Below are 23,594 nucleotides of genomic sequence, written 5' to 3'. Positions count from 1 at the left end.
GCATACTACTAGATGGGGACTTGTCTACCGCAGAAGAACTACTCATGCAAGAGATCGACGCAAATGCCAATAACTTTATTTCCTATGCCCATCGCTCATTCCTTATGGCGCGAAAATACGACTGGGACCACGCCCTTCAGGATGCAAACAAGGTGAGATTCACTGACCGATCATCGCCTTCGTATGAAAGACTAACTCGACGGTGACATAGTCCATCAGCATTCAGCCCTCATTGACAGGCCATATCTCTAAGGGTATTGCCTTATGTGGAAAAGGCCGCATCGCGGATGCAAGGGCATCATTTGATGTGGCATCAATGTACACGAACCATGATTTACAAATCCTCTATTTCCTGCTCTTAATCAAAGTATGTTATATTTGCCCCACATACTCTCTGCTTCATCGTGTATTTCAGGCCATCGCGCTCTTCAATGCAGATCAATATGACGAAGCAAACCTGCTCCTCAAAGAACTCGCTGCCGGTTGTCCAAATGCCGATACTCGCGCATGTCATATTGTGCAAGTAAGTATCATGTAGCTACGCTGCATCATCAATACTAATTTTTGTAACTTGCATATTAGGCATATCTACGTGTTCAACTCGGAATCAAAGCCTTAGATGGTGCACATCACCACGAAGCCGCTGACCATTTCACTGCCGCTATCAACTCCAGCGCTTTGTCATCGGAATTGGACATTCGTGAATTTTACGAGGATCTGGCGGTGGTACGTTAATACACATCAAAAACAATTTTTATAATCAAGTCCCTTGTCCAGATCTTTGGCTGGAATCTCAAATCATTATGGCTCACTGCACACCAGAAACGTTGTCATGCACTGCTTTGGGCAGGTAAACTTCAAGATGCCGTGAATTCATACAAATACATGATGGTTTTGAGTAACGAAAATACTGAGGCCAACTACCTTGACTGGTGCAAAGGCAAGTCTGGAGTTCGTAATGGCGCGCAGGCTGCAATCTTCACCTGCATTTCACTCAGCTTTCACGGAGGAGTGCAGGGCGTTCTGTCTCACCAGCGGAGATGTTGCCCTCGCTGCAAGCGACTATGACAGGGCTATTGACCTGTACTCGACCGCGATCGATCTGGATCCTGCATTTGATGTCGTCTTTGCAAATCGCAGCAAGGCAAAGTCGGGGAAAATGCTATGGGAGGATGCGCTTTTCGATGCGCAAAAGGTGCGATATCATATATATTTTCGTAGCCCGAAGTTGACTTTGGCGATGCATAGGTCACCGAACTCAATCCTTCGTCTTACATCGGATACGAGTTGACGTATACAGCACTGCGTGGCGCGCAACGTTATGATGAGGCTATCGAGGCCTTCAAAATTATGTTGTCTAAGTTGGAAAATTCTCCCGAAGCACAGATACGAGGTAAGCCATGAGACACTCATGCATAATCTCGAAACGCATATCTCGTTCTGTAGATCTGCGTCAGCAATATATCTGTCCATCCGAAGTAGAAGACGCTATTCGAAGAGCAGTTTGCATTGAACTCAGCAACGCCCCACTTCGTCTGCTCAACACCTCTACGGGTCGTTTGTGCGACCGAGCGGCCCAGCTAAACTTCTTCAAAACAAGCCCAGAGTACAAGGAGCTTTTGTCATTCATAACAAAGAGTTCGGATCCCCAAATAGAACGCATCAAGCAAGTAGTGACGATGCACTTCCGTTGCGTCCTGCTATCACATAAGTGGGCAGAGACGGAGGCGCTGCTGCACGACATCAAGGACAAAGTTTTGTACGAGCTGAATGAACTTGATGGAATCACGAAATTGCAGTCGTTCTGCAAAGTTGCTCGTGATGCGGGATATTGCTGGGCATGGATGGATACATGCTGCATCGATAAGAGCAACAACGTCGAGCTTCAAGAATCGGTCAATTCCATGTTCGTCTGGTACCGCCACTCAGCGCTCACCATAGTCTACCTATCCGATGTCCCTCCTTCATCCCATTCTGGCGCACTGGCGAGGAGTGTTTGGAACGAGCGAGGATGGACCTTTCAAGAATTCGTCGCTCCGAAAGTCGTCTTATTTTATCAGAAGGATTGGTCACTATATCTCGACGATCGCTCTCCTAACCACAAAGAGTCACCAGAAATCATGAAGGAGTTGGAGGGTGCCACGGGAATAGATCCACAGGCCCTGATCTCCTTCCGTCCAGGGATGAGAGGCGCTCGAGAGAAACTGCAATGGGCATCAAGACGTATCACTACCATGCAGGAAGACATCGCGTACTCGTTGTTCGGTATCTTCGGGGTTCACCTCCCTGTAATCTATGGTGAGAAGAAGCAAAATGCGCTCGGGCGGCTCCTGCAAGAGATCGTGGCTAGATCGGGCGACATCACTTCCCTGGACTGGGTCGGACAATCGTCCGAGTTCAATAGTTGCCTTCCAGCCAATATTATCTCATATGCAACCCCGCCAAGCTCCCTGCCATCATTGTCTGAAGATGAGATTCAGACAGGGATCTCCTCGTTGCGAAATATTGTGGCTGTGGATTCAGCTTCGAAACTGTATAACCTACTCGAGGACATGAATACTCCCCTCTTCGCAAACTGCAGACTGCGTCTTCCTTGCATTGCATTCCGTGTGACGGAAGTCAAACGGAGGCGCGGTCATGCCGCTCATTCCACGTACGCAGTGAAAGCAGATGGGCTTCGGGACTTGCTGATCACCACGGACGAGGCACTCATTCAGTTCTCGCGCGCAAGACCCACTCGGCAGACATTCTTTCTTGTCCGTCCATGGGATCGTCGTCTCCTTGAGCTGCCTGACTTTGCAGACGAAGCGGAGAGCGTAGGGGATTTGTCCGAGTCCGAGTCTGCATTAGGCGACACTGACGAGTCGTCCAGCGGATCACCTGGAGAAGAGGACTCGTCAGTTGACTCGGAATCCTACTCGCGATCATTGCGTTTGATGGTTCACCTAGGGCAGGCTTTCAGCGCACTTTTGCTAGCGCAGCAACGCGTTGGAGAATACAAGAGGATCGCGTCGGACTATAATATCATTGCACAGGTCAAAGACACGGTTTCGATTGACACTATGATTATGAATATCAAGACCTTAGACATATTGTAACTGTATGTTTTTAAAGCAATGATCTCCGAGCAGTTTGCGTGTGTACATTGAGGATCACATTTTCATGGTATCACACATCATACATACCTTGAAAGTAACATTATGCAACTCCTCGCAAACTCCATCATTTCATCCTCATTAGCATGCACTAATTCACGAAGGAGATCATATATGATAATTGGTGCGAGAGCTTTAGTAAAAGAACTGATATGAACTCAATTGGTTTCTCGGCGGTCCAGGTAAGGCTAGGGACCATCGATTCCATGGTAGATGACATTCCCAATCACATGTGATAAGAATCCTTTGAATGCAGGGCTCGCGTAGCATATATAGTCAGGGCTCACTAGTACACTCAGGATGGCGACCATGTTGCACTGGTACTTGTGTAGTGCAGGATTCCTACGATAATGGCATTGGCGAACGAGAGGACTGAAACTAGTTGGACCGGGGTGGGCGAAGTTCGAAGTAGAGATGAATCATAAGCAGAGCGCTGGAAAAAAGCGCTCCTCCTTGATATAATTGGTAACGAGTTTGAGATGCCAGAAGGGAGAACTTCGATCGGCTGCATGCGGTGTACAAGCAGGTCTTTAGAGTTGACGGGACGAAGGGGTGATATTGTGATAAGCTATATGTATGCGTTCGAACGAGTGACGTGGTGAGGGCTGGAGTGGCTGCTCGACACCAAAAACAACGAGAAATTCATGCGGTCATACAAGATAAACAGTCAGTTTCGAGCGCGGGGAATCACCAGCTGCTCCATTGGATGCGATGGGATACATTCTGGAAGCTGTGGAGACAATAATTGGACGCATTGAAATGCTTTGGTGTGGGCCACTTCATTCTACATTTACGATATAGAAATGTCAATGATTGTTTCGTCCTCATCAGGATGCACCAATTGTAATTCACGATGGAGATAGTATAATGTGTTGAGAACAACTGGCTGCAAGTGGATTTGCGGGATTGATAACGCAGCACCTGACACATGGTGATTGGGGTCAGAGTGTTAGGCACTAGAGAAGGTCGATGTACTGTACAGTGTAAACGACCACTTCAAAGTTGGGATACGCAGTTGGTTGTTCGTGGGTCCAAGGAAGGATTGGGTTCCATTTATTGCATGATCGATAGCGTTCCTAAACACCTGCAGTGACAGGTCGATACCTAGTACGTGCAAGGTTCGCATAGTTTTGACTGTGGTGAGCTCACCGAAGATAGCAACAATGATGACCGTGTCGCACCATGTATATGCAGGATTCCAATGAGGATGGCTTTAGGAGCAGATTGGCGAAGCAGAAAGATGAAACATGTTGGCTGAAAGTTGGCGGAGCCAGGGACTCAGATGAAAGATGATGAGCAGAGCGCTGGCAGCAAGGCTACGGACATCTTTGGAAAATATCATGACATAGGTGACGTATAAACGGCGCCTGAGACACGCGCAGGCAGATCTTGGGAGTCGACGGAGAGGATAGGACATCATTAAATGCATTCGGGCACGTCACATGGCGATATACTGGAGTAGCTGCTGGATACGAGAAACAATGATATTCATGCGGCCATCAAGGATGGATAGCATTCGAGCGCATGGGGATGGTGGCTGTATGATTATAATTGAATAGGTGGAGGGGATGCAGTTTTTGAAGCTGTGGAGATAAAAGCCAGACCCATGTATACGGTGCAGACTCAAAGGCGCCGGTGGAACGGGGCGCTCTGGCAGTCAGACAGGTCTGGAGTGGCAGGGGTCCTGGCGCGGTAGCAGAAGCCCTAGCTCGTAGCCGGTTAGCCCTCGCGCGTGTCGTAGTCTGTCCTCGATAGACAGAACCGTAGCCTTCCGCCATAGAGGTCTGGCCTTGGTTCTTGCAGTCCGTGCCCGTTCCAGGGTGTGACATTCTTTCTACAACAGTGGCGAACCGCCTCGTTTCCTGGGCGTCTAGTATGGAAACTCAGAGCCAGTCACTAGAATGCATAATAGTACATGCAGCTCCGCAGCTAAGTCAGAGAGAACAATCACATTAATCACACCCGTCCATTGTCCAAAATCTACCTCAAGTGTGCCCAGTGCTATCAACCTCCAGTGAAATGTCTCGGCTCATTCCAAACACCACATCGAAGGGAGTTTAAAGGTCATGAAGAACGTATGAATGCAGTTGCGATATTACCCGATCAAAGACGAATGATTACGGGCTCGGAGGACAACACGCTTCGTCTCTATGACTTGAAGGCAGACGTCATGTTGAAGAAGTAGCAGTATGGTATTGGCATTTGGCGGTAGCATTACGGGGCGAGCAATTCATCAATAGCAAGCGGTGTTCTGATGGGAGAGGTTCATCGATGCATCGTCCAGTGGCATGGAGAAACTGGAAAACTGTTCACCACACTCAGCCCATCAAAGCCAACTTCAAAGATCAGTCACTTTCGAATATGTCCTTGCTGGACTTTTCTCTAAATGGAATAGTGGGCAAATATTGGTTCGCCGTCATCACGATGGAGATCACAATACTGCAGTGCACTCAAATCTAGCAGCTGCTAGGAAATGTAGACCTTCTTCGGTATTCGCCGTCTGGCCAACTTGCAATTGCAATACCGAAATTTACAATCCAGGCTGGATCTCCTAGGGAATGCATCGCAAAGTTCAAGCTTCAGGCCCAGGGGTCATATCACATTTCACTCACGTGGACGCTCGATCGCACATGTCTTCTCACATGGGGCAATGCTCGAGGAAGATCCTACCAGTCCGTTTTCGAGATCGACGGCAGAGAAGTGATTGAGCGCTATCGATCACGATGACCTGTGGTGTTTGGTGCGGCAAACTTGTCGGAACGAGGCGATGCCAAACCATGATGGAACCGACCAACCATTTAGATACCCACCGCGCACTTCAATGATAATATGTTGCAATTGTACTAGAGTACTTTCGAGATTAGAACAAGTGCAATCACCAAAACATTGGTTCGCCAGTATAAAACAAGGATCCGGTTCTTCAATACCCGTTGAGGGTCCGTCCAGGTCCAGGACACGCGAGAGCTCGAGAGAAAACACCAATGTGAGTAATAAGTTTGAAACTACGACACGGTAACTTTCAGTAGCTACATACCGTTTAGTGCGCCGCCGTCGGCCTGGAGGCTGGAGCACAGCATAGTAGAAAGTAGTGGCGGCCCCTTAGCTAGGCACCATATACGAGGTGCCAGTTCTAGTACAACTTGAAAGTCTCGACTCAAGTTTAGGCGCCCTGCCAAAAGGATGATCCGAGGGTACCCCTTGACCTTTCTTTGCTTGATAGTTGAGTTGGACTTAGTGATTTTCAACATTGCCCCAGGAACTTGAATCATTGGTTGTCACTGCCAAATGGCTGCTGATTGATGACTAGTTGACTGATGAGTTTTGTGATGCAACCGAGCGGCGAGTCACCTGACCATCATGGTAGTTAGATCGGCACTACTATATGTAGTAGGTTCATGCTAGTCCTCGCTAGTGAGTAGTCTTGTCAACTACAGCCATGTCAGAGCTAACGGCTTCGAGCAACGGAGAACTTCATCAGAGGGCCTGCCAAGGCTTTCAAACTTGAATGTCCATTCCCTCATTTGATGCCCGGCATGTGCTTTTGTCTGCCGAAAAAGCGGACAGCAAACCGCTAGTCACTCAGGTTCTAAATTTAACTGTCTAGTCGACCATAATGTTTATCCTACAGTATCGGTCTTATGAAGAAGATCATCGCGTGAAATCTCCAGTCGTCTCAATCACGGTACCTCACCTTGCTTTCACCTGTTGTCAACTCGATTTGGACCCGAGAATTTGATCCGCTGGAGCCACTATTGAACCTATACGAAAGACCGGACATCCCACTTCACAACGTGCACTGCTTATCTTTTCGTGCATCCAAAGTGGTCTAGCGACTCAAACTTTGGCTCCGATTGTTCCTCGACTTAAAATGCCACTACCACCGTGACAGGCTCAGTGTTGGCCGATACAAATATAAGTAGTCGGCACATGATTTGTCTATCCCGTTACCTTCGAGTTGATCCCCACATCTGCGGCTGCCAGTGTTAGGCAGCATAGTTTATATTACCCTGGTCACAATGTTTCTCCACACTGTCCTCGCTGGCTGTCTTCTTGCCTCATCACATGCAATGTCGGTAACTTCAAGATCTAACTCTGAGCCCTTGCAGCATTCGCCGCCTAGCGCACACCCGTCCACTATTGGACCTGTCACTGACCTTACTATCGCCAACAGAGTAATCGCACCTGACGGCTTTAAACGGTCGTGAGTTAATGCGCTTATATCTTCCCCTATATATCTTCATCCTCCTTTCGTACAGGGCTACACTCGCAGGAGGAATCTTTCCTGGTCCTCTCATCAAGGCGCAGAAGGTTTGTGCAAGCTTTTTATTCACGTCTGACACTGAATATTTCGAAGAATGACAACTTTAGCATCAATGTTGTAAACCAATTACAGGACAAAGACATGCCTTTATCGACGAGCATAGTATGTTCTTTACTCTTTCTGCCATCGTAAGGTCTCTGATACCCTTCAAAGCATTGGCATGGCATCCACCAACAGAAGACGAACTGGGCAGATGGCACTTCGTTCATCACTCAATGTCCGATCCCTCCAAATCGCTCTTTCCTCCACCAATTTAGCGCACCCAACCAGACGGGAACTTTTTGGTTCGTGTCCCCCATTTTTCAAAGAGGAGGTTCGCTAAGGCATTTCGTACGATAGGTATCACTCGCATTTTTCCACCCAGTATTGTGAGTGCCCCTGATTATCTTCGCGACCTTTGCTACACATCTTTACGTCCAGGTGATGGTCTTAGAGGACCACTTGTCATATATGACCCTGATGATCCACACAAAGATTTGTATGATGTAGATGACGGTTCGTATTATTACTTTCATGCTTAGACCGACCATTCACCAGTATTGGCACAGAGAGCACAATACTGACAATTTCCGACTGGTACGAGTTAGCTTGTCAGCCTTTTGCATTACAAGTCTTTACAAGTTTCTTAGGTACCACGATCCTACGACCGTGTTAAATAAGATCATCGGCCCCGTCACTAACAACTCTACCCTCATCAATGGTCTGGGGCGCTACCCTGGTGGACCCCTGTCACCTCTTGCCGTCATTAATGTTGAGCAGGGCAAACGTTACCGGTTCCGCGTCCTTGGTCTTTCTTGTGACCCATCATATAACCTCACTATCGATGGCCATATCATGACCATCATTGAAGCTGATGGCGTCGAAACTATCCCTGAGACTGTGGATTCGCTTCCGGTGCTCGCTGGCCAGCGCTACTCTGTCGTCGTCCATGCGAACCAGCCTGTGGCTAATTACTGGGTTCGCGTACTACCCAACCTTGGAAATCAATCGTTTACAGGCGGCTTGAACCAAGCCATCCTTAGGTACAAGGGTGCGCCCGAGGAAGATCCTACGAGCTCTCCTGGACCCTCCGTCTTGTCATTCAACGAAGCAAAGCTTGCATCCTTGATGAACATTCCGGCTCCCGGTGTGCCTGGAATTGGCAAGGCAGACATCAACATCAACTTACTTGCCGGTAACGTCAATAACCTCTTCACGATCAACAACGTTTCGTACCATAACCCTCCGATGCCGGTCCTGTTGCAAATGCTCAGCGGGGCTCAACATCCTTCGGATTTGCTGCCGAGCGGAAGCGTATACGAGCTTCCCCCGAACAAGGTCGTAGAGATTTCCATTCCCAACACGGGTGCAGCTCCTGGCGGTCCAGTAAGTCCATCCTGGTACTTTTCACTCCTGTTGCTAATCATCTTTCTAGCATCCTATGCACCTTCATGGAGTGCGTCGTTTCGTTTTCTGTGTCGTTCTCCATTCTAATACAGTGGACAGCACAAATTTGCCGTTGTCAGAGTTGCAGGCAACAGTACACCGAACTTCGTTAACCCAATCTGGAGAGACACCGTAAGTATGGGAACGACCGTAGGGGATAATGTTACTTTCCGTTTCGTCACGGACAATGCTGGACCATGGTTCTTCCATTGGTGAGCATGTGTTTTCGTTATATTCTACGATACGCCTCTCATGATGTGTTTGCCAGTCATGTTGACTTCCATCTGAACAAGTATGTATGGGGTGGTGATATTTGAGCCATGCACTGACTTCTCTCTAGCGGCTTTGCAGCGGTCATGGCTGAAGCTCGGAATCAACTACCCATCGTCAGCGAGAGTCTTCCAGGTATGGGTGCCGTGCTAGTTAAACCGAACAAGCTAACTAGGCTTTCCAGACACTTGGGCCTCCTTGTGTCCTACAGACAACCCATATACTGCATCACACCTCAATACGAGCATACTCACATGATCGTGCGCTATCTTCGCGCCCAGATTTTTCTCCAACCGCTTCTGCGAGGTATATTCCTCTTTTGATTGCCGCTTCAAGTCTGCAAAAATTTGCATATATTTTCACATCACATTGATTTATTGATCAACGTTTTATTTGCTTTCTTTTTATTTCGTAACTTATTTGCATAGGTTGTGGGGGCGGGGGCATGTAATACAGTATAGCTGTGCTGTTTCTAGGGATAAACGTTAACTATTGACCTAATATGGTCGTTTCTGATCGTTGGATCTTGCACTCGGACTGTGCCCACAGCAGTGCGCTCATCAGACGCTACTAGTACGACATAACCATTGTCCGACCAACGAGTCTAAGGTCGCTACGGAAGCTGGTTTTCTCTTGGCAAACTGTCAACTACTGACAACCACGCTACCTCAGTGGTAGTGACTCACAATTCCGACAGGTGCATATGTACACTTCACATGTGATAACATGAGCGCTCTTCACTTCGCGAACTGCACACTGCATCGCCCGTATCGCAGTCAAACGAGGGCGCGGTCCAGCCCAAGAACTTGATCCGTGGGATTGATCATGCAGTATCTGACACATGATAATTGTGGTTAGTGTCGAATATACTTGCTCACAGTGATCCAAGGATTTGGACTATTCATTCCATGGTAGGTTGATAGTCAAATGCGGGGTTGTGTAAGTTCGCCGAGGTGATCACCATGTTGCACCGCTACGTATACGGTGCAGAATTCCAGTGAGGACGATAAAAAAACACTAATTGGACCAGGAGTTAGCAAAGGTGAGTCTGAGTCTGAGAGTACATACTTATCTGGAAGTGGTGAAAAGATACAACGAATGTCTTTGTGGAGCTGACGATGTTTTATGTCATTGCACTTGCAGTATTGATTTGTTCGCGATGCAGTGAAGGTTTGAGTACAAGTATGCAAGGTATCTTTCGGCACATTGTAAGATGTATTACAATAAAAGTACACGGTTTACAATCAGCACGACATTTCTTTTCCGTTCTTGAGATCTGGTACAGAACATTTCATTAGATGCGGGAGCCATAAACATCCTCCGGCTCAACACCAGCTTGGCCCTTGCGAGCATTAGCCTGACCCCACCTTGAAAGAAAAAGTGAGTAGGTTAAAAGATAAGTAAGCTGGAGATATACTTTTTAATACGGATGCTTTCAATTTGAATGAAACCCGTGGTATCTGTCGGCTCAAAACCACCGAGCTCGTCCATGGAAGATTGATGCTCATCATACAAACCCTGGGAAGAGGATAAGCAAAATGAAATTGGATGACTCAAACTCATTACCTCATCGGAGTAACGGCCGACAACAACGACATTGCCCTTGTAGAGCTTCAAGCGCACTGTTCCGTTGACAGTGCGCTGGCTTGCGGGAATGGCACTAGTAACAAACTCGCGCTCAGGGGTGAAGAAGTGACCATTGTAGAGAATGCGGCCCAGTTCGATAGTGACGAACTGGTCACGGAGAGCACGAACATTGCGGTCGAGCGTGAGACCTTCAATGTCCATATGTGCGACACGTAAAATAGTGGCTCCAGGTGACTCATAACACCCGCGGGACTTGACGCCGATGAAACGGTTTTCGACGATATCGATACGACCGACACCATGCTTCCTCGCGACAGCATTGAGTGCAAGGAAAATGTCGACGGCGTCGGTCAGAGGGGTTTGGTCTGCGATAACAACCTTTACAGGGAGACCAGCCTTGAACTCGATTGAGAGATTCTCAGGCTCCGCTGGTGCATCCTCGAGAGCTGCGGTCAGCTTCCACATGTCATTTGGTGGTGTGGTGTTCGGGTCCTCGAGGATCCCTGCCTCGTAAGAGATATGGAAGAGGTTCTCATCAGTTGACCACGGTTTTGCGGCAGTCTGTTGCACTGGAATTTGCTTCTCCGCCGCGTATGCAAGGAGTGCTTGGCGGCCAGGGAAGCGGTTATAGAACTCTGGACATGAGATGTTTAACGAAAAGTTGCTGTGCTGGGGAAACAGGATCACCAGGAAGCCTCCAAGGGGCAATGACCTTGATATCGGGCTTCAGACCATAGAAGGCAAGTTCAAAGCGAACTTGATCATTCCCTTTACCTGTACAGCCATGTGAGACATAGCTTACAAAAGGTCATTAAACATTGACCTGAAGTGTGAAAAATGAAGGAGAGGCTTACTCGCAACCTTCATTAGCTGCAATGGACATCATGCCGCGAGCAATGACAGGACGAGCAAGAGAAGTTCCAAGTAGGTATACATTCTATTTTTAACAATCAGCGCATAATAAATGCACGAAGACGGTGATTACCTCGTAGATGCAGTTTGCCTGCACAGCAGGGTAGATCAACTGTGTTACAAATTCGCGTTTGAGGTCCTGCAATTTAAGGAACAATGAACAACTACCACACTGCTAGAAGAATGTCAAACCTCCAAGAAGAATTTTTTTGCACCAACACTGAGTGCCTTCTTTCTAGCCGCTTCGAAGTCCTGACAAGCAGTTGATTAATAACAACACAAGCCTTGCAGTACTAGTATATGTTAGTACCTCTTCCTGACCAACATCAGCCATGAAAGCGTAAACTTCGTAGCCCTGCTCGATCAGCCATGCCAGGATGCATGAGGTGTCTGCAGATCTTCACGGTTATTATGATCTCCTTGCCAAGACACGCGGAGAGTCGACTTACCAAGACCGCCAGAGTATGCGAGCAAAACACGGCCTTGTGCAGGGGGTGACATGATTGCAAGCGTTGATAAAGTTTTAAAGGACAGTAAAGATGGCTAGTAAAGTCAATCCCGGGAGGCGATTAGCAGATCGATCATCCTTTTAAATGTAGGATTTTAAATCTGAGTTATCATGAATCGCGCTTTTTTTACAATGTATCACCCCCTTGCCTCAATAGCCGCGGCGTTCCAATAACTGTGACATTCGGCTGTCACAAGGCGACCCTAACAGGCCACTTGGGCCAACACCTTTGTACCACTTCGGCCACAGCTTCTTCTACAACGTAGGCCAGCATATATAGCTGGCCCTTCCAACAATAGCTCATCTGATCACTAATCATAGTATGGACATAAGTCTCATCTGGTGCCGGGATAATCACCATTAACTATTATTCCAGCTGTCAGAATCCCACCTCAATATGAATACACTGGGATTTGAACGTGCACCAGGTCCATCGCGGCGTAACAACGGTTATCGTCGGTCAAATCTTACGTCAGGAGATGTACCACCAAATCCAAGAAATGGTCAGCGACGCAAGAAATCACGCTCTCCGGACGCGTGGAATTCTCGCCTCCAAGTTGCCGCGCAGAGATCTGAGCCTGTTCAACCCGAAGGAGGAAAGAAAAAGAAATCGACAGTTCCCCTACCTTTCGATAGCAGGCCATTTCTTGCACCAGTGGACGATACCAATTTTGAGAGAGGTCGCAAGTACAAGTCTAAATCACGTCAGCAAGGTCGCCAGGCAGTGGAGCACCCTGCTACTGCGTCGGCTCTTGCCGTAGAGAACAAGCCTAAGAAAGATAGGTCCAAGTCGAGAGACTCGGCCTACAGACAGATTTCGAAGGTCTCGGGATCCGATTCTGAGGGTGTGCAGGCGCTCGTGGGCCTTCACCTCGAATACGAGGGTCCGCTCGCAGCCGCTGAATTTGCTAAGCTCAAGCGAGAAATTGAAACGTGGAAGAAAGTGAGTGAAATCGCTTCACGACTCTCAGCGTCTGACCCAGGACATAGGTGGCTCTCGACAATAAGAAGACAATTAAGAAGCAGAATAAGGTTCGTATATGCGCTTTCCTTTAGCAGATTTGTTTACAGTGTGTTTCATAGATAATTGAAGAGCTTCGTCAGAAAGCAAGTGTAAATGAGAAGGTCAGTGTGTCCACCACCTATTAATCCATAAATCTATTCACGAGCATGTTCATGCAGAAATTGAAGGAGACGGAAAGTCAAGTGAGCAAGGCACAAAACAAGGTGAAGAAATCCGAAGATGTGAGTATTTGGAATCGGTGCGCACGATGTCCTTGAACTTTTACTCAGGCTATCAATAATGTCGAAACGAGTGTTCAATGCCAAATTTGCATGGAGCTGTTACTCAAACCATATGCGTGAGTCTGCATTTCCTCGCATTAATGGAAAGTCACTCATGATTCCTCTAGGTTGTCACCATGTGGCCACGTTCTTTGTGTTTCATGTCTACAAGAGTGGTTCAAGAAAGCACCCCCCGGCGACGATGAAATGTACGACGACGACGACGACCCTGATTACCTACTTTTGCGAAAGAAGACCTGTCCATGCTGTCGTGGTAATATTCGTAATCGACCTATTCCCGTTTTCATCGTCAAATCCATTGCATCCACATTGTTGAAGGTTCGAGGAACATCTCCCAATACTTCATTATCCACTACTGGATCTCCTGCCGCTGACACGGATCCATGGGAAGGTTTATTCCCGCCTGACGACGAAATAGAGGACTATGGGAGCGATGACGACGACGATGATGACGAAGAAGACGACGATTGGCTTGATGAAGATGTCTTCAGTTACGGTACGGGCAGTGATGAAGACACATATGGTGGCGACTACGCTTTACCTCAGTGGGAACCACCAGCAACCATTATCGACGAAGAGGACTATCTCTTCGACCATTTGAGCCACAATGACATCAACGTCCTTCGACGCGGTGCTACGCTTGCTATGCTTCATGAATATGACATGTACTATGTACATGATGAAGGACTTATCGCGCACGACGAGCTCAACAATCGCATCTTCCTCGGGTGGAATATTTCCCTCAGCGCAGATGATGAAGATGGTTCAAGGTACATTGAATGGGTCACGCAGGACATGGATGAGCGCCCGGAGCGCTGGAGGATGATACATCTTGAAAATAATGGGAAGTATGAGGCACATCGGCTCATCCCAGAGGATGATGTGTGTGATTATAGTGACAGCGACTCTGAACATTACGTGGCAGAGTCTGACGTTGACTTCTAATACTACACTACCCCTTCAGCAAGCTATCAGATATTTGACTCCCCTGTATTGCCCTTGTACATAGATCCTTATCCCTGTGGATGTCCTGATCAGCTTGCAGATGTTTTCGACCGTCAATCCTTGGTCAATCGTGTACTTAGACTATATTTGTGAAATTCCGTACAATATTAATATTGTAGACTATAGATTTATCGGACCTTAAGTCGCTCAGGTATCCATTCCAGACATCGAAGGGTATAAGTTATCCTCGATGCATTGATCACAGTATCATCATAGTGTTGTATTCGATGGTAAGTTCCAGATCTGCAACTCTGAAAGTCGAAAGAACCACTAATAACCACCTGACGGTGCAGGAACACTTGCAAATGTTCTTCGACACCAACACTGAAGCAGAGCGCACTGCTCCCATTTCAAAACACTCGCAGAGTTGCCACCGGCGAGTCCTGACCCTCTTATTAGTATCTTAACTTGATGAAGAACCTTTTGAATCGTTCAATAGTCCTTTCACCTATCACCGTGACAAAGTCAATATCTCCGAGGGTGTCAAAATTACTATTGTCATCCACCGTCTGGCTATCATGACGACCCGGTGCACGCCATTCGCGTGATTTTCAAGGTGAAGTTTTTCCCCAGATCTGCAACAGAAAATGCCAGAAACGCCAAGACTTTTTTTCCATTGCTATGGTCATTCTTTTTCAGTACTCGCCGAGTTCCGAGGCTGTTAGTAGAGGGTACCTGGAAGTTAACTCTGCTGATCGAGTAAGCGGGTCCGGGTGACTGACTCACGCATTGATATCTGATTTTTGGTTCTGATCAGGTTGACGACGCTCTCCCGTTGCACGCGAGTACTTATTACCCGGACCTTTGAGGCTTTGACAATGACTTATATGCCATGTACGCGATCCTGCAAATGCAATATCTCCAGAAGAGCACCCATGCTGCAGCCAGAAGCACGACCTCATGGGTAGATGATGAACTGTCAACTACCGCCAATCACCTATAATCACCCGGCACAATTCATCACCGACTCCTTCGTGGACAACCTGTGATTGCAAATTGCTTGACACGTCGGCCATTTGAATTCATGATGTTCGCGGGATGGCGGCCAATAGCTGCTTATCCATGTGTGCCACGATATTCTTCTTTATGTCACTGTCCTCTGTACCTTGATATTTTTCATAGATAACAACTGGGTCTGTGCTCGTTGTGAAGCTGCATTCGGCCAAAAACGGTTTACCCATTACGTTGGTATCAGGTGCCGGTTCAACCAAACGGCCCAAGCCATGCTCACCATCGGTAGCAGAGGCTCGTCGGCAGTTGAACGTTGAACCATAGAACAGTTTGCGCGCCGTCATGTCGGTGCAGGGATCATCAACATCACCGAACTTATGTACCGGCCCCGCTTACTAATTGGTTCGTCGTTTTATGTTCTAATTATTTTTAAGGCTTACTATGTCGACGGACATATACCCTTACCGCGGCGGTCTGAAAGATCTATTATTGTTGAACCTTGTTAAATGCGCACGCTGCGCTGTTCGCTAGGTTCGTAGTACCGGGAAATGAAGATAGACCTCGAAATCCCCAGGCTAAACTCCGAGGATACACAAACATGACCATCCTAACCCGGAATGCACAACAGCCACTTGCTACCATCGATCTATAATTGCTGGCAACTACTCATTGGAAATACGTATGTGATTGATGATTATTGATCGATTTTCCGTAGAAATCCTAGGCTCGAACCATCCAATTTTGTCTCAAGTTCGGGCTTTCACTAGTACTCCTCTCCCCATCCGAAAGGCAGCTGATCCCTTACAAACATAGACTGGTAGTGAGTCTACATAAATCTTCATTCTCGGAACCCTTGTCGCCTATTTGACACAGTATTATCCCTGGTGACTAACAACATGACCCTTCTTGGATTGTGTCCCGGGGGGGGACCTCTCTTCTTTGTGACTGTCTGGTATTCACCACGCCCAATGCTTTACACGATGATGTTAACAACATGAATACCATTTATAGCTTGCTTGAAGGCTGCAAAACTTCGTATATGACTACTACGCCGGTCGAGTCAAAGGTGAAGGCAAGTCTTGGCTATGATTACATTTGCAGTATGATCGCTATGCAGTGTAATATTCACTAGGATTCACTGCATTTAAGTAAGCGGTAAGATGATCGCCACCGAGAGAAGGACATCTTTGTATGTACATTGCCCGAAGTCGCCCTTCTCCATTGTAATTCAATGTGCCTTGAAAAATGCAGTTGATGCAAGCTTAGCTAGGCTCTCCCGATGCGCATATACACAGGACACAGGTTGTGTATTTATCTTTGAGGAAACTGGTTTGCCTGATGATCGATGAACTTGGACCACGGCTCAGTTTATTCTATCCAAGAGTCCGGCCCCTCCGGGACTACTAATGTTGGGCACAGATGCCACTTGACACAGATCAATTCATCTCTGGCATCGAAAAAAATAAATGTACTTTCGACGTTTGGATTATTCATTCACGAAGAAGGTAAAGAGCTACGCAGCTGGCCGCGAATCCATTCGTGGCTCTATTGTCAGTTGGAGTTTTCTGCTGTTCGGATCACTAGCTACGTTCTCAGCCACATTATTAATACGTCATTCCCAACATGGTGTTTTTCGGCCACGCCGAAGCTTGGTTTGACCAGTAAAGTGACCGGCCGCCAGTACTCTTTAGTGCACTTGTTTATACTCTCCGTCCTTACTATCAGTCAGCATCGTCTCTCGAGTGCTTGACATCCACATAGCACCAAAGAGTCGTCAAAAGAGTTCACAAATCAGCATTTTTGAAGGAATTGACACAACCTGTTTCTGACGCTCGTGGAGCCACTCAGACTTAGAATTCGGGTCTGTCAACACGAGTCATACGCATGCAGGAGGCAGAGGAGCAAGGTATACCTATAGTTGGATCACTTTTGAGCTAGAGCTAACCTTTTACCTCTTAGACACATGTCGAATCTGCAGCGCGCCTAGCGATTTGGATCAGCCGCTCTTTTATCCCTGTAAATGCTCTGGCACCATACGGTATATCCATCAAGACTGGTCAGTAGAATCCAAAGGAATGATTATCGTACAGCCTCACTTACCACTTCTATCTAGTTTGACTACATGGTTATCACACAGCAAGAAGAAGACCTGCGATGTCTGCAAACATCCATATTCCTTTACGAAAGGTGAATACAGCTTTGCTCGATGTGTTGAACTGACTTACACTATTGTTTCCCTTAGTATATGCAGCTGATATGCCCTCCACGCTTCCTCCACTTCTCCTGTTTCGCCGTCTAGCTCAGCAGGCTTTGTTTGCCATCCTTTTTGGTCTGCGGGCTATTATGGTTGGAACCGTCTGGCTTGCCGTACTACCGTGGATCACCATTTGGACATGGAGAGTTTATTTCACCATGGGCGAGTCAACGTAAGTTATACAACTTCTGTGCGGCCTTAACTCACACTGTGTAGTGCATGGTGGATAAGTGGTCGTGGTCGACCATATGCTGATTTCTTTGGGATGAACGGTCCCACCGCTTCTTTGAATGGCTCCTTTACTGGTCTCGGGCTCCCTTCCAACGCCACACTATATCAACGGGTTTCTAATCGCCCATTCTGGTCGATGCTATCTGCTGACATTTTTGCCGGACAAATCATTGCCTCCCTTATTGTTTTAATATTTGTTGCGATATTTCTTCTCAGGGAATGGATTTCGCAAAATGCTCGACCGGGGGTTTTTGAGGATGAAGACGGCGGCGCAATACATCCTCCCCCTCAACCTGGTGATCTCCCTGCAGTTCCAGTAGAAGAGCCTGCAAACGTACATATTCCAGATGAGAATGATTTTGGCCGTAATGCCCTTCGAGAGGCAGCTCTCGATGCACGGCGTCAAGGGAGAATTATGCGTGCTCGCCGAGGTCCCGGTGTCGTCCAAAGGCAAGGTCTACACCAGCGTGACCCATTGGAGATCGACCGACATCAGGCTCTTCGAAATCGTCCTCTCGACAGACTTCCTTTTCCTCTTGAGTCACCCCCTCAACTTCCCCAAGTCCCCCGAGAGCAGCCACCACCGTATGAACCAGATCGTTACTCTCGGAAAGGAAAGGAAAGGGCGGAAGAAGCCGATGATACCGGAGAAGGGTCATCCGAACTTCATTCCCAACGTCGTATCCGCAGGAGGATTCACACCGAGGAAGACGAGAGTACGACTCATGAGACGGCTGATAGTCAAGACGTTCAACCCTCTACTTCGCTCAATGGAGGGGAGGCGTTGACATTCCCCTTTACTTTCAGGGCTTCTAGCTCCATCAGCTCGAATTTCCCAGAACCTTCTAGGAGTAGTGATCCCGTCATCGGCCCATCAACTTTCAATGATAGGTATCCCTGGGATGCAGACTTCCACATTGACTCGCAACCAACTTCTTCGTCTGTCTCCCCTTCAATGACACCTGCACTTCATGTCAATATTGGCACTCCTCTACGACGACCTCCCATGGCAAACTCTACTGTTTTCGCGGAGGGTACGACGCCTAACAAGTTTCAGCCAAGTCCAGCGCTACCACCATCTTCACCGAGTCTCGCAATGTATCTCGCGCCAGAAGAGCTGGAGGCTGGACCATCATCATCTGGGCCATCGGGGTACTTTGATGGCGGCGAACGCTCAAAAGAAGAACTCGAAGAAGAATTGGAAAGCTTCTTTCGTGATCCGGAGTCGGCTAGCCCCGACTTACCTCTTCCATCTGATGCGCAGGATCAAACTTCTATTGCCACCATACCAGACACGCTTCTCGAAGAGAATGATGAGGAAGACGACGACGAGGGGGAGGAGGATGATATTCCTGCACAGGCACCTGCAGCCGAGATTGATCGGGTGTTGGATGATGAAGACGACGAGGACGAGGACGGCGATGGCGACGATTTGATCAACCCTCGCGATGAGAACGTCGCTGCCCCTCCCCAAATTCAAGTTGTACTGAACCAGCCTGGTGACATGGATGATCTAGAACCGGGAGTCGAGGATGATTTGGACGGAGCTATGGAAGGTCTGACCATCTTCCTTATCGCACGAAGTATGCTGATATCCTGCAGCAATTGGACTGAGGGGACCTATCCTCGGAGTCTTTCAAAACGTTTGTCTCGAATTTGATCGATGTCTGGTTACTTAACGGACAGAATACAGGCGGTCCTCATGGTTTTCGTTCTTGATACAGCGATTGGCTTCGGTATATGGCTTCCATTTACCTTTGGAAAGACAACCGCTCTATTATCGGTAGGATGTACTAGTGGTTAGTGGTCAACAAGTACTCACACATTTTATTCAGCTCGATCCTCCACGGGCACTGTATATTCTGGATCTCCCGATTCGAGCTATGAGAGTTATCACAGATCCCATTGTGGATTTTGTAACAGTCATTCTTGGCCTCTTCGTCTTCCCTGGCTTGTATTGGTCCATTCGCCTAGTCTTGAATATTCTGCTCCTCCTCACCAGACAGAAAGTCACCTCTGACGCCATTCTCGAGTGGACGGTAATTGAGTTGGGTTTACTGAAAGAATTCTCTCATTTATGTTTACAGATATCGAAGATCACAACTGTGTGGGACAATGTTGTCGCATCCTTGCAGACACCCTCGCCTTCCCCTGCCATTTCGTTGTCACAACGTCTTGAAAGCTTCTTGGAAAGTGACTCGGTAATCGTACGGTACTTGGAACCATATTTTGCAACTCTGGGCCGCGAGGTTCGGACTACCTCCGAGCAACTGCAGGCTTCGTGGGTCAACCTGACCATGGGACAAGGCACCCGCGAAAAGGTATTCGCTATCATACTTGGCTACGGCGTAGTTGGTGTCCTTCTTGCTATTTACCTAAACGTGTTCACTGTTGGGAACGCAAGAAGTGCGGGACGAGCTATCCGGAGTGCAGTCCGACAGCAGCTCCTAGTGGTCAAAGTAATGTCTCCCACACTGCGATTTTCGATTCATGCTTATCTTTCATAGGTGGCCATGTTCATTGTTATCGAGCTCGTGATATTTCCCTTGGGATGTGGCATCATGCTCGACATTTGTACAGTTTGGGTCTTTCCTGAAGCCTCCCTCGAGTCACGTGCTGCCTTTTTCACTCAAGCTCCATTGACGGCGATGTTCTATCACTGGGTTGCCGGGACCATGTTCATGTGAGTCAACAAGATAGTCTCAGTAGATTCGGTAGACTAACTTTTTCTTTAGGTACCAGTTTGCCATTCTCTTGGCCGGATGTCGGAACATCATGCGCCCCGGAGCCATGTGGTTCATTAAGGATCCTCAAGATCAAAACTTCCACCCAATCCGTGACATCCTAGATAGGCCCACATTCACTCAGTTCCGCAAACTCCTCATCAGCGCTTTCATGTACGCCATGGTGGTCGCGTGTGGAGTGGCAACTCTTGCTGTACTACTTTTCGTTGGTAACAGGTCTATTTTCCCTCTTCGGTGGAAGACGCGGTGAGAAATTACCTAGCAAGTGATCTCCAACTTTTTTCTGACATTGTCACCCAGCGAACCAATATCCACTGTCCCCGTAGATCTTATTTTCCTACAGTTTGCTCTGCCATACACAATGCGCTACCTCAGGCCAAGAAAATTCTTCCATCGTTGGGCCGTCCGTATCTGGAAGCTGGTAGCAGCAAGGTTGCGTCTGACATCTTACATGTTTGGCGAACGCCACTCGGACGAAGAATTCACGGCACAGTTTGACGGTTGGATTCCTTTCCTCCGCAGGTCATTGAGCGACATAGAGTCTGCTAGCAAAACGTCCGATGGGACCTTTCGTCGTGTGCCCGCAAGTGACAACATCGCCCTTCCGAAGGATATGCGTGCCACTGCGGAAGTGCTGGAGGATGGCACCCCCGCCAATCCTGCAGCAGAAGAGCTCGTAGCGGCGCAAGATGCAGAAGCTGCAAAGGCCAAACGTGACATCAAGAACGATTATCTCATCGTATACTTCCCGCCTGGCTTTCGATTTAGAATATTCGGCTTCATTACCTCTGTGTGGGTCATCGTTGCCGTGTTGGCTGCTATCTTTATTGCAGTACCCATGCAACTGGGTCGTCACTTCTTCTGTCTGTTCACATCGAAAGAGCTACATGATGGCTACTCCTTCCTCGCAGGGCTCTACCTTCTTTGGGCTTGCTATCTCGTGGCCAAAACTGTGGAACGCATGGACAAACGCAGACAGCGAAGAGGTGGCGATGGGCCAAGAGCTGAGTTTGCAGTCTTCTTCGTGAAGCGGAGCCTCCTTTGGCTATCCAAAATTGCTTACATGGGGATCTTTTTGGGCATCATTATCCCCATTCTCTTCGCACTCGTCATTGATATGTACATCGTCATGCCAGTTCGTCTGACTCTTAACCCAACGCTGGTCATTCACATCCGTATTGTTGACATGTGGGCCCTCGGTCTTGTGTATGGCAAGATCTTTATGCGTATCAACCGGCGGCCTCAATTTGATGTTGGGCGCGGAGTGGTTACGGTTGGTCAAAATTGATTGCTGGCAGGGCGAGCCTACTAACTAGTCACTATAGATCATCAACAACGGCTGGACACATCCAGACCCCAAACAAGCAACGAAAGAAGTAATCATTCCGCTCATTGTTGGGTTACTTGGTATGCTAGTCCTCCCTGCTGCCGCAGTGTGGGGCCTACGGAAATTCTTCGATCTGCCGTTAAGTCCTAAATTCATGTGTAAGTTGCTGTATTTCGATTACGCCGCAAGTGTCTTACTCGCTTTCTACAGTTATGCATGCCTATCCAGGCATGTTTGCCACGGTAGGCCTCTATCGGGCATCAATGGCTACGTTGAGGTTGTTGTCCTCCTGGTCACAGGCAATCAGGGATAAAGAGTTCTTGGTGGAAATGCGATTACAGAATCTCGAGCCTGTTGCGACAAGCGAAACGAATGCACAAAAAGGAGAGGCGGAAGGTGAAGGGACCGCTTAGGACTGCTTAGGTCTATTATCCAAGAGCGTACGTAGACATCATAGCTGATGTATAATAATGTATGTTTTTTTCCATGTTGACTAGTCGATCTGGACGAGTATGTCGGCCAGAAAACAGGGGTGACAGGAGTCCGAAATCCTGCTACGGCAGTAGGTGTCATCGCCGTAAAAGCCTCATTTTTAGAAATACCCTCCGGCCCTATATTCTTCTGTTCTGGTGAGTTCGTTCGCACAGTCCTAACAAAGCTGACGGAGCGCGCAGATGCCAAATAATACTCGCGTCGCTCGACCATGTCTTCCACTTGTTCCAAAATCCTTGCTGATAGGCTTCCTGTTGCTATCCATGTCAACGACTCGAGTCTTGAATCAACTGTATCCTTGTCTCTTGCACAATTCGCGTTGGTCACCAATCATAATGAAGTCCACTTCTGGCCTGGTGCGCCTGCCAATCATTGATGGTCGGTAGCATTTCCGACGGATGTTTTATCCCTGAGTGCATCCAATTCCGAAGGCCGTCGGAATCGATTCTGGCACAAAAAAAATGTGAGCCAATCACAAGAAAGCTCAACATCGCCGCCCAGCTTTCTGCTGGCCACAGTTGCATTTCCCAGTCTGAAGGTACGTGCATTTATCGTTTTTACATGGTATCATTCTGATTTTACAAAGAAAAACATCTTCTGTGCTTGTTGTTACAGACGGAGAAGGTGTTTCAGCTGCCCAAGCGGATTATTCTAACGTTGCCCAGGCGGTCTATCTCGCTCGTCTCCGTTGTGTTCACCTGTACTAGCGCACAAATGATCATACTGTGAACAATTTTTTTTGATGGCTATGCAAACCAGCTCTGAATGCGTTAGCGGTTGCTTGTGGATTTTTGGTAGACATTGACTCGTCCGTGGAGAATTTGCGGGAGTCTATTTCTTATCATGCTGTACAGGACTCTGGTTCTCACTCGTTTGAAGGTTGTGACTTTGTACGTCAATGTTCTCGAAAGCACGGCCTATTCCCGTTCTTGACAGCTATGTTAACGACCACGAAACGACGCCCTTTGGAACGGTCACTCAAGGCAAATGGAGTCAGTTTTGAAGCTGGGTCGAAGATAAGACGGCTTCGTCGCACATTGAAAAACATATCAAATCACTCCAGAAAAAGTCATGTGCGTATCTTCATACTCAATGAATCAAGTTTGA

At 47.8% G+C, this 23,594-nt stretch overlaps 5 protein-coding genes across 5 annotated transcripts; 4 read left to right on the top strand and 1 right to left on the bottom strand.

The window, feature by feature from the left end:
• Positions 1–2,916: 2,916 nt before the first annotated feature.
• On the top strand, positions 2,917–3,099 carry F5147DRAFT_689007 (uncharacterized protein; the record flags this gene model as incomplete). Its single annotated transcript, XM_041436940.1, has 1 exon — positions 2,917–3,099. Exon 1 carries the CDS (start codon positions 2,937–2,939, stop codon positions 3,096–3,098), a length of 162 nt encoding a protein of 53 aa, XP_041294149.1. The 5' UTR covers positions 2,917–2,936.
• Positions 3,100–7,121: 4,022 nt separating this feature from the next.
• F5147DRAFT_688987 (laccase) lies at positions 7,122–9,669 on the top strand. The gene is made up of 13 exons (XM_041436939.1): positions 7,122–7,356; positions 7,412–7,463; positions 7,510–7,578; positions 7,630–7,760; positions 7,816–7,844; positions 7,897–7,971; positions 8,025–8,052; positions 8,106–8,841; positions 8,891–8,911; positions 8,962–9,113; positions 9,170–9,193; positions 9,242–9,306; positions 9,356–9,669. Exons 1-13 carry the CDS (start codon positions 7,172–7,174, stop codon positions 9,427–9,429), a joined length of 1,641 nt encoding a protein of 546 aa, XP_041294148.1. The 5' UTR covers positions 7,122–7,171; the 3' UTR covers positions 9,430–9,669.
• A 641-nt stretch (positions 9,670–10,310) lies between these two features.
• On the bottom strand, positions 10,311–12,171 carry F5147DRAFT_688979 (argininosuccinate synthetase; the record flags this gene model as incomplete). The annotated part of the gene is made up of 9 exons (XM_041436938.1): positions 10,311–10,538; positions 10,589–10,689; positions 10,738–11,393; positions 11,446–11,555; positions 11,613–11,695; positions 11,744–11,809; positions 11,863–11,922; positions 11,981–12,060; positions 12,120–12,171. The coding sequence occupies 9 exons, from the start codon at positions 12,169–12,171 to the stop codon at positions 10,466–10,468; spliced, it is 1,281 nt and encodes a 426-aa protein (XP_041294147.1). The 3' UTR covers positions 10,311–10,465.
• Positions 12,172–12,319: 148 nt separating this feature from the next.
• F5147DRAFT_128658 (uncharacterized protein) lies at positions 12,320–14,630 on the top strand. Its single transcript, XM_041428175.1, has 6 exons — positions 12,320–13,121; positions 13,169–13,210; positions 13,262–13,303; positions 13,361–13,423; positions 13,472–13,539; positions 13,591–14,630. The coding sequence occupies exons 1-6, from the start codon at positions 12,576–12,578 to the stop codon at positions 14,426–14,428; spliced, it is 1,599 nt and encodes a 532-aa protein (XP_041294146.1). The 5' UTR covers positions 12,320–12,575; the 3' UTR covers positions 14,429–14,630.
• A 2,513-nt stretch (positions 14,631–17,143) lies between these two features.
• F5147DRAFT_688970 (uncharacterized protein) lies at positions 17,144–22,883 on the top strand. The gene is given in 16 exon segments (XM_041436937.1): positions 17,144–17,345; positions 17,399–17,495; positions 17,553–17,626; positions 17,682–17,865; positions 17,910–19,480; positions 19,527–19,567; positions 19,618–19,707; positions 19,760–19,963; positions 20,012–20,383; positions 20,432–20,607; positions 20,660–20,914; positions 20,969–21,941; positions 21,994–22,153; positions 22,206–22,624; positions 22,639–22,641; positions 22,673–22,883. The coding sequence occupies 14 exon segments, from the start codon at positions 17,324–17,326 to the stop codon at positions 22,406–22,408; spliced, it is 4,422 nt and encodes a 1,473-aa protein (XP_041294145.1). The 5' UTR covers positions 17,144–17,323; the 3' UTR covers positions 22,409–22,624; positions 22,639–22,641; positions 22,673–22,883.
• The last annotated feature ends 711 nt before the right edge of the window (positions 22,884–23,594 follow it).

The sequence above is a fragment of the Suillus discolor genome (genome assembly GCF_016758755.1).
Source record: "Suillus discolor strain FC423 chromosome Unknown F5147scaffold_20, whole genome shotgun sequence".
NCBI classification, from domain to species: domain Eukaryota; kingdom Fungi; phylum Basidiomycota; class Agaricomycetes; order Boletales; family Suillaceae; genus Suillus; species Suillus discolor.
Note: the sequence above shows the minus strand (reverse complement) of the source record. Positions and strands in the feature narration are given on the sequence as shown.

Bases quoted from the DNA above. Each gene is read 5' to 3' on its own strand.
- F5147DRAFT_688987 (XM_041436939.1), top strand. From the start codon at position 7,172: ATGTTTCTCCACACTGTCCTCGCTGGCTGTCTTCTTGCCTCATCACAT. The intron at 7,761-7,815 runs GTTCGTGTCCCC...TTCGTACGATAG, and splicing joins AACCAGACGGGAACTTTTTG to GTATCACTCGCATTTTTCCA. The intron at 7,845-7,896 runs GTGAGTGCCCCT...CTTTACGTCCAG, and splicing joins GCATTTTTCCACCCAGTATT to GTGATGGTCTTAGAGGACCA.
- F5147DRAFT_128658 (XM_041428175.1), top strand. From the start codon at position 12,576: ATGAATACACTGGGATTTGAACGTGCACCAGGTCCATCGCGGCGTAAC. The intron at 13,304-13,360 runs GTCAGTGTGTCC...ATGTTCATGCAG, and splicing joins AAGCAAGTGTAAATGAGAAG to AAATTGAAGGAGACGGAAAG. The intron at 13,424-13,471 runs GTGAGTATTTGG...ACTTTTACTCAG, and splicing joins AGGTGAAGAAATCCGAAGAT to GCTATCAATAATGTCGAAAC.
- F5147DRAFT_688970 (XM_041436937.1), top strand. From the start codon at position 17,324: ATGCAGGAGGCAGAGGAGCAAG. The intron at 17,627-17,681 runs GTGAATACAGCT...TGTTTCCCTTAG, and splicing joins TCCATATTCCTTTACGAAAG to TATATGCAGCTGATATGCCC. The intron at 20,608-20,659 runs GTGAGTCAACAA...CTTTTTCTTTAG, and splicing joins GTTGCCGGGACCATGTTCAT to GTACCAGTTTGCCATTCTCT.